The sequence below is a fragment of the Apteryx mantelli genome, chromosome 8 (genome assembly GCF_036417845.1).
Source record: "Apteryx mantelli isolate bAptMan1 chromosome 8, bAptMan1.hap1, whole genome shotgun sequence".
Taxonomy (NCBI): domain Eukaryota; kingdom Metazoa; phylum Chordata; class Aves; order Apterygiformes; family Apterygidae; genus Apteryx; species Apteryx mantelli.
Window position 1 is genome coordinate 22613563 of NC_089985.1, and position 13429 is coordinate 22626991.

The 13429-nt window shown below is 37.8% G+C and overlaps 1 protein-coding gene across 5 annotated transcripts in view; it reads right to left on the reverse strand.

The window, feature by feature from the left end:
- TLCD4 (TLC domain containing 4) overlaps positions 1-13381 on the reverse strand; it is a 45107-nt gene extending 31726 nt beyond the window's left edge. Inside the window, exons 1-5 of one of the 5 annotated variants that reach the window (XM_067300889.1) lie at positions 13235-13381; positions 12651-12697; positions 12407-12526; positions 4347-4490; positions 2427-2594 (exon numbers count right to left, since the gene is read on the reverse strand). In XM_067300889.1, the coding sequence (XP_067156990.1) occupies positions 2427-2487 (61 nt within the window). In that variant the 5' untranslated portion in view covers positions 2488-2594; positions 4347-4490; positions 12407-12526; positions 12651-12697; positions 13235-13381. Of the gene's footprint in view, positions 1-2426; positions 2595-4346; positions 4491-12406; positions 12527-12650; positions 13207-13234 lie in introns of those variants that run through there. The other 4 variants (XM_067300890.1, XM_013961333.2, XM_067300891.1 and 1 more) reach the window with 4 other exon arrangements.
- Positions 13382-13429: the final 48 nt, after the last annotated feature.

Genomic DNA, 13429 nt, shown 5'->3' on the forward strand with positions numbered 1-13429 from the left:
TTTGTCCTCTTTTCCAACCAGAAATGTTCTCCAGGAGGATTCTGAGGACTGTCTGTATTTGTCTGGGATTGTTGGTACCTGGTAATCTTGTCAGTTTGGATGCTACCGCATATGCGCAGCAGCCTCAACCTGGATGTCCTGTGTCCAGGAATCCCGAACAGGTCCACAGAGCAAACACACTAAGCCTACACTGCACCTGCAAAGCAATTCCAACATTACCAGGAATTGTCACATTTACTGTGCAAAACCAGGAGAGTACTCTTACAAAGTGTTGCATAAACTTACTACACAGTTACTCTCTGCATTTCCAGTTAGTCCAAGTGCTAAAAGCATTAGGCTTATTGTACTTGCATTATGCAAACTGTACACCTATTTCTGCATCAGAAATTTCAGAAACATAGTAGCCAAAGGGTCGGATAAACAACCATCAGGGCAGTGTCACAGCCAATTGGTTGCTACAGTTTGGAGTAGCTGCTTGGCTTTCACTACTTACACACCTTTTCCTCACTCCCACGCTTTGTGATTTGCAGCCACCATTTTCCAGCTGCTGCAAACCAAAGTTACCGCTGATAAATGGTAACTGCCAAGGAATTCCCTAGTACCAAATGCAACTTCTGAGCCAAGCTTCTGCAGAGGGAAGTAAGGGCAGTGGGGTTGCTATGGTCAGGTGTATAGCTGAGATTTGGGAACAAGGTGCAAAGAATAAGAGCTATATTCCATGTTTACAAAGGGGCAGATATGCAGGACATGGAAGTATCACAGTAGCATTCGCAGATAAGAGCATAATTCTGTTGGCTGCAGTCAAATCACCTCTATTTCACACTACTATAAGAGAAAAAATGGGCTCTGCCATTCATCTGTGCCTTAATTACAAGGAAGCTGCTTCTTGGATATATTTTCAGCTTCATACCTATTAGGCCTAGGACTTTTGTAAGCAAGGGACAAATCTGACTGTAAAAGGAATGAATCTGCTAAGTTGGAGTGGTAAACAGAAGATAGTCCAACATTTCTAAGTCGAAATCTGCAGTAATCCATCCTCAGCTGAGTTGTACACACCTGTTCCACATCCTTCTCCCTAGGTAATTGACTTTCAGTGTTGTACTTCAGGTATGGAAAAATCAAATTTAGTGTCAGATGATTGTTTGTAACTCCCACTAAAATCTGTGAGAGATGTGACCACGAATAAAAAACTGCATGGTACCCTCACAGCATTCATTTTCTAAGTATGCCTGTTATTTTGAAACCAGGCTTTCTGTGAGCTGAGCCAATCTCTCTCAAGAATGAAGCCTTTATCAATGCTACTGTACTGAAAAGTGGGGCATATGTAAGAAAACAAAATACTTTTGGAGCATTTGAAAATTATTTCAGTTTTTGGTTTGAATTTAAATAGGACATAACTAAACTTTCTGTCTGCATTTACCAATTGTAGTAGCAATAGAATCTTAATAAATGTTTAAAGCACAGCCTGATCAATTTATGAAAGAAATTATATAACATCATGTTGTGACAGCAGTGGATTGAATTCAGTGACCTAAAAAGTGCTTAAATTTGTTTCCATCTTAGGAAGTTCCTAGGTCTACCTGTCAGCAGAAGGAGATAATTCCCAGAAAATCAATTATACATGTAAGCAGAAACATCATGGAGATGAAAGAACACATAAAAGAGCAAGCACAATTCTCCTTTCACAATATTGTGAATCATGAGCAACTCTACCAAAGCCAACAGAGTTATACTACTGCGAGTGAGAAAAGAACCAGCTCCATTCTCCAAAAATTGCTCAGGCCACCCATGAAGTCCAATGACAGTAACTGTAGCAGCTAATATTACAGCATTTAATTCAGACAACACAAGATAGAAGAGACTGAAAAGAAAGGATCTGAATTTCATGTTGGCCAAAAAAGCAAAAAAAAGTATCAGGGAAATGGTGAATGGAAGAGGAAAGCAAAAAAAAGATTCTAGTTAAAAAATAAATCCTCCTCCCTCCCTGCAAATTCTCTTAGAAAAAAAAACTGGCTATATCTGCATGCTTTTTTAAACACCTTGCATGTACCCAGTTAATAGTTGCTGAGCTGTATGTCCCCCTGAAAAAAAAAAAGTGTAATCTTCATTTTTCAAATAGCAGACATGTTTTGTGTGTTGATGAATATTGGGTTATATCTACTCAGATTGCTACAGAATGTGAATCTTATTTTTTCAGCATAGGTTTTTCATACCATATCCTGTCACATTTTTATGTAGCATTGTACTAAACAATACCTTCATTTTCCCCTACTCAAATTTACTTCTTCCAAACACACCTGCCCTTTTTCATCTTAGATCAGTTAGTTTAGCTTTCCTGGCCCACTTGGAACAGCATTTCTGACAGTAGTACTTACTCCCAGTAACTGAACAAGGGTTTGTTTCTGTAAAGCTGTCTGGGCACTAACCTTTTCCTCTCAGCCTCCCTTCTTCAGTTTTCTTCCAGTTTTTCTGTCTTCTCTTCTCCATTTATCTCTCATCACACGCTGTCTTTTTCATCTAGTCACACCTCACCTGCGGCATTACCCTATTGGTATTATCGTCCTGATTATAACCGTCCAGAAGCTATTGAGGACCTGTAAAATAGCACATTGTGAGTTTATCATGCTGCATTACAAACTGCTACATTGATGCACCATGTCAGCATTATGACAAAACATCAAACTGCACTAAGACAGATGTGCTGAATATGATCCACAGAATTATCAAAAATGCCATCTCTCCCCCCCGCCCCCCACCTCCATCTCCTCTTTTCCTTTTCCTGCTGTATCCTCTAGTTTCTTAGCACTTTTTCCTTTTCTGTTGCATTATTTTCTTCCTCCTAACAGTCATCCTCACCTGGCTTCCTTATTGTCCACCTCACATTCCTCCATGCATTTTCTTTCCTCAGATGTACCCACACAAAGCACTATAATGGAGGCAGCAATGCAGCTTTGTTAAATGTGTCATTCGCTCTTTAGTAAACAATGCTGCACCTGGGTGCATCTTTGGGATCAGCAAACTGAAGGTCTAGAAAGCACTCCATTCCCAAAGGCTTAAGCCAGAGAGCTCCGAGATTAATGAGAGTTCTCAATTCCCAAATCTGTGAGATGGAGCACACCAAAAACAGCAGGAGGAAGCTTGAAATAATACAAGATTCTTTTCTTCACATGCACATACTGCCTTTTGCGTTGTGATAGTCAAGGCTCTTAGCAACAAGGACACTGTAGAATGGGGCACTGACTAGAATTTGATGACGTCAGAACAGCAGAAAATGAAAGAAGATGTACTTTGTAATGGCATACAATTGAAAAGCAGGAAATTGGTGCCAAGCAGTACTAAAAACAAACAAATTATTTCCCAACTATTCAACATGCAAAGGTCAGAAAGCAATGCCTTTTTTAATATTCAGACTGCTAATTAAAACAGCATAATATAAGCAGAGAACAAAACAGTGCTTGTTGATAGTAGGTATTTTGTTTTACATGATAGTATCACATTTTCAGAAGCAGCACATCAGGTTAAAAGACATAAAGCACACTTGGGATAGTATCACTCATCTGTATGCTAAAAATAGCTTCTAAGCCTCACTTAGATCAGTCTAAACTTTGGCACAAGCGTTAGCAGCTGCACAGGATTTAACGATGCCTCTTTCAGAATGCACCACAGTGCAGAAAGAATGGCTTATTAAGATATTCTAATGTCTGATATATTAACCTAAGGAGGTTAAGTAATTTCTTCAGAGAATAGTTTCCTCTGAGTATCTCTGTCAATTTTTAAGATTTACAGAAATTTGTCTATTATTTTTGTGATCTTTTCTTCCTCTGTTGATGTGTGAATGTACTGAAGAAAGAAGGACAGAAAATCACTTAGCAGTACAGGGAAAACAATGAAACTGAGTGCACACTCACACTATATAAGTCTAAATGCTGTTCAAATCCATAAAGAAAAAAACCCTGAAGAAGAAAACTAGGAACTGTTTTCCAAATATTTCTCAACTACAGTAATCAATAATATTTGTAATAACTATATATTTTTTTTCCAGAGAACAACATGATTTTTAAATTGATATCTCTTTTAAATACTAGAATCTTTTTAAACTCATGTTTTGAGGTAGATATTAAAGCAGTATAACGCATTCTTTCAGAAGGAAGCATACTTCATGTCTGAACCTTATTGGCTCTGGGGCCCCAGAATGTACTATGCACCTTTATTTTAGTGCTAATAATGTCTATACAAAAGACCCTGTTTTTACAGTGCTGCTTGTTAGTATTGTAGTTTGTTTAAAAATTTTGTATTGGAACTCTCCTAGCTTCTTACTTAGGGTTTAAGTCTTTGTTTCTACTTACATCAGCATGTCTAGTGATTTTCCCCATCTCTAAAGCCTCGATCTGCACATTATTTCATACATGTGCCTCTATGCAGCTTTAGTCGTATGAAGGAAATCATGCTCTGCACTGTAACTTGCATGCCTAAGACCTCGAACAGCAGTCCTGATAAGAAAGATGTAAAAGGAGAAGAAACAGTACCTTTAAATACATCAGTGCTAAAACATAGAACTAAAGGTTGCCTATCAGACAAGTGGGGCATTTTTTAGGCTTCCACTTACACTGTTCAGCACTGTATATATTTTTGCTAATGAGCAACACTCCCTCTATTCACTTGCTGAAATATTTGTAAATATTAGAAAAGAATTAAATATAAAACTGAAAGATAATTTAAAAGAAAATAAGAAAAACACAAAAACAATCCTAACGGTATATCTAATATATATGAGAAAAATGCTAAGGTGGAAGAGTTTCAGCAATAAAAATATATCAGATTATGCAAGCATTATAAATGGGTTTGAATTATCTCTTTGTGAAATACAACAAATATACTGTGACACTGTACATAATGTAATTCTTCTGCTACTTAATATGCACTAATATACAACATCCTGGTTTCTTTCCAGTGTTGCATATTTACTCTTATTTTCTTGTATATATACATGTCTTGCTGTAATATTTCTACAAGGACTGCTTAAAGAACCTACTGTCAGCACACACTCATGTGATTTGCCGAATTATGGATATTACACATCTGGAATTTCTCTCAAGAGCTCCTCTTTTTCTAAATGGAGATTATACCCCAGTGGAAACAAGCATTTCCCCACTTACATGGGATTTTAAGATTCAGGATATCCTGGGCAACAGTCCCTGCACATATGCAGACCTAGGCATGGCCAAGTTGTCCTTGCCCAATTAGCCACATGTTATGTTCTGCAGTGCACAGAAGTACAGCCTGGACTCCATGCGTATGCTCCAAGTGTCAAACTGGACACATCAGACTCACTGGATGCATTAGACTTACTAAGCAGCAAGTCCATGATGTTCAGAATTCAGTGAATTTGATGCTTATGCATACCTGCCATCTAGGCAGTGAACAAACTCGTATTTGTCAGGTTTTCCTGGGGAGAAATATAGGAAGCCATGTGCTGGAGCAGGCAACACTCTGCACCTCGTATAATTAATCTTTCTTTCAAAAAATACATCTTTCAATAAATTTCCTTAAAAAAGAAACTGCCTTTCATTTTACTTTTGGGTAATGCCTCACCCAAAGAATCCCTGCATGTTACAACAATAAAAATAATCTGAAAAAGAACAAAGCACTTTATCATCTCATCAGCCACAGCGGAAGTTACAGGGATCACAGCTTCTCATGATCTGAGTCTTAACTACTAAAATGCAGAACAAAGGGAGAAGGTAACAAATTCAGTCTAAAAACTCTTCATTTTCCTTTTGAGCAAATTGTTTTTCTTTCTGTGGACAGTGTCCTTTAAAGGCGGTTGTAGTTCATCTTACAGTTTCTCAATCAGATGTAAAAATTGAGACTTACACAGTTTCTTGGTTTGACTGTTTCCTGCTTAAGAACTGTTTGTGTTTGCAATTGTATTAGTTCTCAAACAAAAAGATACAGTCAAAAAGACAAGATAATTTGTTTTCAAAGTACTCTAAAGGAATATGAAATCTTGTGCAAGAACCCTATTTGTAAATTATTTCTATTATTTGTCTTTGGTCAAGCATTAGTAAATCAGAAGCTAGTATGAAATATCATGAGTGTTTCCATGTGCGAAATATTTTATTCCTTTCAGTAAGGTACTAATCACTAGTCAGCAAAACAATTGATACTGTAACTTAACTCTAAGCAATTCTTATTATCACTGTTTATTTCAAAACAGGAGTCATCCAATTGTCTTGACACCTTAACAATGCATTAAATGCACAATATCTGATGCAACTGGTGTACAATTTCCTAGCATTCATTTTATTTGCAATGCAGGAAAGGACATTCTCTTCTGGTACTGTCAGCATTACACATCATCTGTGGTTGATGAAAAAATGCAAATGAGGGGTATCTATTTTTAAATTATATGCGATCACATAATTAAAGACTCTTAAAATGTAGATGTGCAGAAGGGCAAGTTATTTTAGCTTTATCTGGACTCTTAACTGTGAGATCTTTTTGTTGTCATAGCTTGCTGTGACAGCATCTTACATATTTTTAACAAGACAGATAAAAGCAAGAGAAGGATTTTCAGATTTCAAAATTTCAGTATTTTGTCTCAGAAGAATTATACACAACCATATAGATATTAAAATACTGAGATAACTCAGCCAGCCCTTGCAAACTCTACAAGCAACTCAATTTATTTCCATTGAGAGTCAGTGGAGTCATTACATTCAATTGACTTTAACAGGATTTGGACAAAACCCCAGATCTACAGCCATTTCTGGCAACAGCCCCAAAACAAGTCAATAAATGGCATATTTTACAATACATCTGCATAAAGAAAAGGAAAGACACAAGGAAAAAGGGAGGAAGAAAAGAGAAAATGAAAGATAGTATGGAGCAAAACTAGAGCACATCACCTCTTCCCTTTAAATATGATCAGTTCTTTCCAACTCCAATATTTCACTAACTCGGCATTAGACCTTAACAAATCTAAGCAAATCTAAGCTGTTCTCACTTTTGACTCAGGAAGCTGTCTTTCTGTGGAGGCTGGGTATCAGTTCTGAGGCACTCTGTATGCTCATCAGGAGAAGATGGAGAGAGCACAGAAAGGTAAGGGGCCCTTTCCCCAAGCCTAAAAGACAGAAGGGCTGAGAAATGAAATCTAGAAAAAGACCTCTGATGCCAGCAGCAACCAACCAACTACCAAACTTTCAGTCTAGGAGAGGAAGAGATAGGTGCTGACAGAAGCTGATAAAAGGGATCAGGCTGTCTCTCTGCACAAGCAGCACCTGCAATGGGCAGTCTTCTCTTGGCAGCAGGGATCCAGGAAAGGCTGTCTAAACAAATGTGCATTTCCCCATGTCCTCCTTTACAGATCCATGGAAGGCTCAGGAAATCCCCAGCTTGAAGAGATCTTGCAGAAGCAGCAAATCTGTAGAGAAACCTATACCCTAACCCCCAAGTAACCTGAAAATTTCATTTTACATTACAAACAAATTTGAAGATTTCCAGGATGGTAAAGTCAGACTCCAAATCTATTTTTAGGAATATAAAAAAAGGCCCTACTTTCACAGGCCAAGTGGTCAATGGACCCCAGTGACCTCCAGGATGCTCAGTACTCCCAAGATGTGAAACAATAGTCTCTTTCTCCTGGCTTTTTGAATACATAAAAGAACATCAGTTTATATTATGTTACTGGGACTGTTCCCTAAACATGCTACCCAGTAATTAGTGCAAGTTGCAATCTGTAATTATGGTGCTGTCTGCTATAAATGTTCTTGCTTCATAAAACCACACTCAAAATTCCTCCAAACTGTCACCAAACATGTGTCATCAAAGCAACACACGCCAGCTCTCTAGCCATGCCATCAGATGTAGTATGTTAAAGAAAGACCTGATAGCTATTTGGTTCACATCTATTAGAGAAAGACTTTTTCCCTACAAATTGCTACCTTGATTCTAAGTTGGTATGTGGTATTTAGACTCAGATGAATTTCTAAAAACAGTCTCCTCCCTCCTCCTCCATTTCCAGAGACATATACAGAGAACTCATCATAGCCAGAGAGCAGGAAATCTTTAAATGGTAGCAGGAAAGAATATTTTATTTTTTGGTATATACTAACAACCACTTTGTTGTCTCCCACTTATGACAGAGTTAGGCAGCAAAGCATGCCACTGGGAATTACAGTAGAAAGAACAGCAAATGTGAATAGGAGAAAGAATTCAGTTTTAATAGTTAACAAAAACTATTATTTGGGGCATTTGGTTCCAGATTTTTGGTTATTTAGGACAAGCAAAGTTTATGCATTTGCAAAAGCTGCATCATTATGTCTAAAGAAATACCAGAGACAGCTTAGATGCATATGAGAAGTACTGTTATACCAGGAAGTACAGCACTAACTGTAATGGTAACATAAATATTACAGATGTTATTGATTACAGATACAAATTAGGACTTCTAAGATTACATATCTATAATTGTAATGACAGCATCTTCTGTAAGTTTCTGACTCACAAGAAACAAAAACTGTACTTAGCCCAAAGTAGTTGAAAGTAATTGCTGCTACAAGGGACAAATCTTTCCACAGACTGGCTCCAACATCTCCTAATCCTGTCATCAAGTGAGACCAGCCAGCAGCTTCAGCTGCCTTCTCCAACTTGTCCCCAGTTGGTCCACAATGGCCTAGTCCCACTGATTTAATTAAAAATCCCTTTCCTTCTCAACTGCAGAACTTTCATACTTATGACGTTATTATTCTAGATTCTTCCAGATGCAACTTGAATTTCTAATATTAAAGAAAAATCATTAGAAACCCAATCAGAACTGTTCAGGTTTTCTCTGTTAAAAAAATATATCACTGTTCTTTATGCTTCTAGAAACACCAGAGGGACATAAATCTAGAGGATTTGTTTTCTGCAGAATTCAAGTTTACTGATATATCTTGTTTTTCAAATCACTTCTCATACTTATTTATCTTGCAGAAACTAAGAAGATTTAAATACATTTAATACATGACTGAAGATGTGGTAAATTGTTCCACATCAAAATTTCTCCTGCAGCAAAACCTAAGAGGTTCCTGCCCATTTCCTCATCCAACTCCTCCTACCATTTTGCTAGTTTACCCCTCAGTTGTGCTGATGCAACTGTTTGTGGAGCCACACGCTAAGCCAAACAACACAGAATGACCTAATTTAACAAAACAACAGCACCAGCTTCAAAAAGCATGGGGATGCAAGTGTCTTGGGGTCAGTGGGAATTTCTTAAACAAGCCTTCTAATCTGAGAAATTTTACTACAAAATTACACCACAGGAGTATTTACATGGAGACTTTGTCCAAGATAGCTAGTTTATTGGCTTAGCTTATTTTGGAGGAAACATCCCAGGTTGACAAGCCCTAACCAAATGGACCTGGAGTTTAAAAATAGTTAATCATCTAGGAAGCCATCAAAAGCAAACATTATCTGAACACCACAAGTACTCTGTTTTGCTACTGTTTTAAAGAGTAATTTCCATATTAATCAATCTCATTCATATGTCTACTGTTAGCATTCATAATTATAAGAAAAATCAAAAATAATTATTCAAAATACCAATTAGGAAATCATGAATGTAAGGTGTATTTTGGTTGCATGGAAAGACTGTCTTGTTTGACAGTTAAAGTTAGACCACTTAAAAATACAAAAAACTATCTGGAATGTCAGAAAGTGAATGACCATCAGTCAAAGCTGTCTACAATTCATTCCCTGTCCCTAGAAGGGAAAAAATACTTTTGTTTATATTCTAATGGCAGCCTTTCCTGTTGGAGACAAAAGAAACTGGAATTAGACTACAAAGAAATCAAACTTTCCTCAATTCAATTTAATACCATTATAATTTTCAAAGTAGACATGCACTGGACATACTAGTAAGCCTCTTCATAGAATATTCACATATCAAAAGAACAATAGTAGGTTTTTCTTCAGCAACATTGTCTTGCAAGTGGTAAATGAAAACAAAACTATACTATTTTGTAAGAGCCTGTTTTTCCTATTCAAGAGTTTCAAAGTTTCCTTTTGAACAACAGTGATCAAGTATTTAAAAGAATGGTTTACTCATTAAAGAAGTTCAAAGCTAACTTACTGCATGAGTAGCAAAGGTGCCAGAGACAACCCTTTTAATTACTGCACTTATGTTACTTTACGTCAAATGACTTTTCAGGGTAAATGCACTGCTTCCTCTCACACATTATTAGAACAGATTACATGTTCATTTTCAATATTACTAATTTTACAAACTAAGGAAAAGTATCCAGCCCTAGCAACTGTCTTCCTTGTACAAGTCCCACACTTAACATACTTCACATTATTAAGCTAATGTGACCATGATGTGCTGGACTTTGGGAGACTTGCTAGTTTTTGATAAATACTTTCATATTCATGCCTGATCCTGAGACGAAGTCAAAGGAGGCTGACAGATGGAAATCCACCACTGAACATGCAATAAAGTTGAATGAATAGGAAGCAACCTGCTTGCTTCATCCATTGCAGCTACATAGCTCTTGCAGGTCTTGGTTTGAAATCTCCCTGATCTAGAAGACTGTGTGCATCGAGTATGCAGTGAGTTGCCATGATGAAGAAACAAATACACCTGTGTTCTACTGAGAAAAGGTGTGATTAGAAGTCTTTTACTGAAGATAGGATCTGCATGTACTCTATTCTGTTTTCAAAAAAAAAAATTATTATTTATATATATACATACATACATATATATATACATATACACACATATCTCTGTAAAGCTTTGCTGCAGTTAGGTTGCAGATTATCACTTCAATCTTTAAACACTTATTTTAAGCAGCCTCACTGAACTGACTCTTCCCTCAAGCCTTGCAATCTGCTGTGGATACTACTTGAAAGCTATGTTCCTTGCTCAAGCAAAATTCCAAATGAGTAAGACTGCTGGCACTTGCTCTGCAAGCTTATGAGACAAACTTACTGGTTAACTTCCTAGACTTCTTGAAAGTCAAAATCTTTGCTTTGAGTCCAAAGAACTGTCAGACCCTCAGTTTTCTAGTCCAAAAAGTAGGTATTTCCCTGTATGCATCACTCTAACTTTTAGTCTTGTTTTTAATAACCTGTCCTAGCAAAAAATAAAAAACAAAAACAAAACCCCAGTAGGGTTGGAAGGGTGTTAAATCACAGTTTTTAATGAATTTCATCAAGTAGTCTTACAGAAGAATTCTATCTAAAAGGGGGATGTACATACAGAATAAACAGTGTGAAAAGAAGGAGAAAATAAGTTAATGTATTTTTTAATCACTCACAGCTGTTGAGATTCCAGGATTGTTTCTCTGAATAAAACAGTTAATAAAAAACATCTCCTTAATACTTCTTGTGGTAGGAACAAACAAGAACAAAGGGAAGATATTAAAACACTTCAGAAAAAAATCCTTAAAACAATTGTTATCTACACTCCTTCTGTTTAGCTGGGGTGCATTTTAAATTAGGGACATTATTTTCACTTAAGAGTTGTGTTTCCTCTTGTACTTTCACCACAGACAAAATCAGTATTTTAATGGCTTATAGAACTTATTGACTTGTTTTACAAATTCATATTGGATTATTCTTTGAAAAAGGACGGCAGTGCTTTTTTCTTCTTTCTTGTTTAATTTATGGACATGCATCTCTAGTGTCCCTAATTATTAGTTTTATGTAGCTAATTAAGCTTTGAATTTTTGATTATCATTAATGGAACTATTAAAGTCTGGTTGTTTCCAAATGTCAATAATTAAGAGAGATTTTTTGTGAGGCTTTCTGTAAATAGGTTATTCATTTGGGTGGGAGACCTTACTATGTTAACACTGTTTTTAAATAGTCTTTGTTTAAGAAAACTGCAAAATTACAGGTTGCATTGATGTAAACAAGGACAAAACGCGATCTACAAAACTGTGAGGCAAGAATCAGAAATATTCACTTCATTACAGATCCTAAGATAGCAAGTGATAGCTAGAAAGTATATACTTTATTTGTAAGTTGTGCAGTAATTTCTAGAACCCATGCCTGGGGGGAGGTTTCATTAAAAATGAGAAAGGTTCAGCTCCCAAGGCTGATAGGGATGCAAGAAGTCCAACCTGTTCAGAATGAAGAAGAAAAAACAGCCACAGAAACCAGCTAACAGACAGATGCAGAATTCCAGTGGGTTTGATCTATTGTGTTTGTGCACTTGAGGTGCAAATGCTCAGCAACCATCTTTCACACACTTAACAAGCCACCCCATAAGCAATGGTGTTAAACCACTCCTAGAAGTTCTGCAGTCACAGATCCCAGTTCCTAGGCCAGTAGGAGGGCCTGGCACCCTAGCACATAGTTTAAGCACAGTGATGAAGAAACTTTGCTGAAGTTTATTCTTTCCAAATCATAAAATGCATTATCTTACTTTTTTTAGCAAATGCACATCTGAGATCAGTCCAATGGCTGAATCATCACAATCTCCCCAACAAAGACTGGATGCTGACACAGGTGAAAAACATGCTGATCTGTTGCTCCACATTTCTTACTGAAATAAAAAGCTGAAGTATTAGAACAAATAAAAACAAGAATCAGGAGAGGTAGCAAAATATTAATTTTATGCATTATTGCAGGTTATGTAAAAAACAGTAATTCCGTGTATGCATACATACCTGGATAAAGATTATATCTGAATATCCTTGCAAATTCCTGCAGGAATCTGTATGTGTCAGTGAAATTACATGAGTATTTCTTCAGTATGTAGTTCTCAATTTATAAATTAACTAAAGCAGTTAAAACTCCTTTCAGCTGACTGCAACACACATGCAAAAAAGGAAGGCTTGGCACACAGAGGATTGTGTCAGCACGCAACACCGTGAAAGCACTGGTATGTATTTAGCCTCGTGGCCAAGCTCTGACACCGAAATGCTTTAGAGCTCCAGGAACTCAGCTGATTAGTAGTTGTAGCAGTGAAAGCAAATGCCAATTTCTGCTGTTCTCATCAATAAATCAAAACATTTATAAAATATTTATGGGAACACAATCCCGACCTTTTTAAATTTAAGAAGCGTCTTACATTTTATTGGCTTTTATTGCTAACACCTATAACCCCCACATCCGAAGACTCCCGCGCAGCCTTACTCAGACGACGGACTGCCAGCACCGGGACGGCCGCACGCGACACCCGCCCCAACGGCCGCGCGCGCGGGCGGCAACGGCCCCAACGGCCGCCCGAGCCCGGGCTCGTATCGCTAACCTCGCCTGGCCCGCTGCACCGCAGGGCCCGTCCCCGCTGCGGGCTGCTCCCCCGGCGCCGCGGGAGCTTTTAGGTGTCGCCGCTGCGAACGTGTAAACGCTCAGCGCGCTGCTGCAGCGCGCAGAGAGGCGGGGAGGTTTGAGCCACGCCGGCTGCCGTCAGCCGGGAAGCGCTACCGCCTCCTTCTGCGTGGGG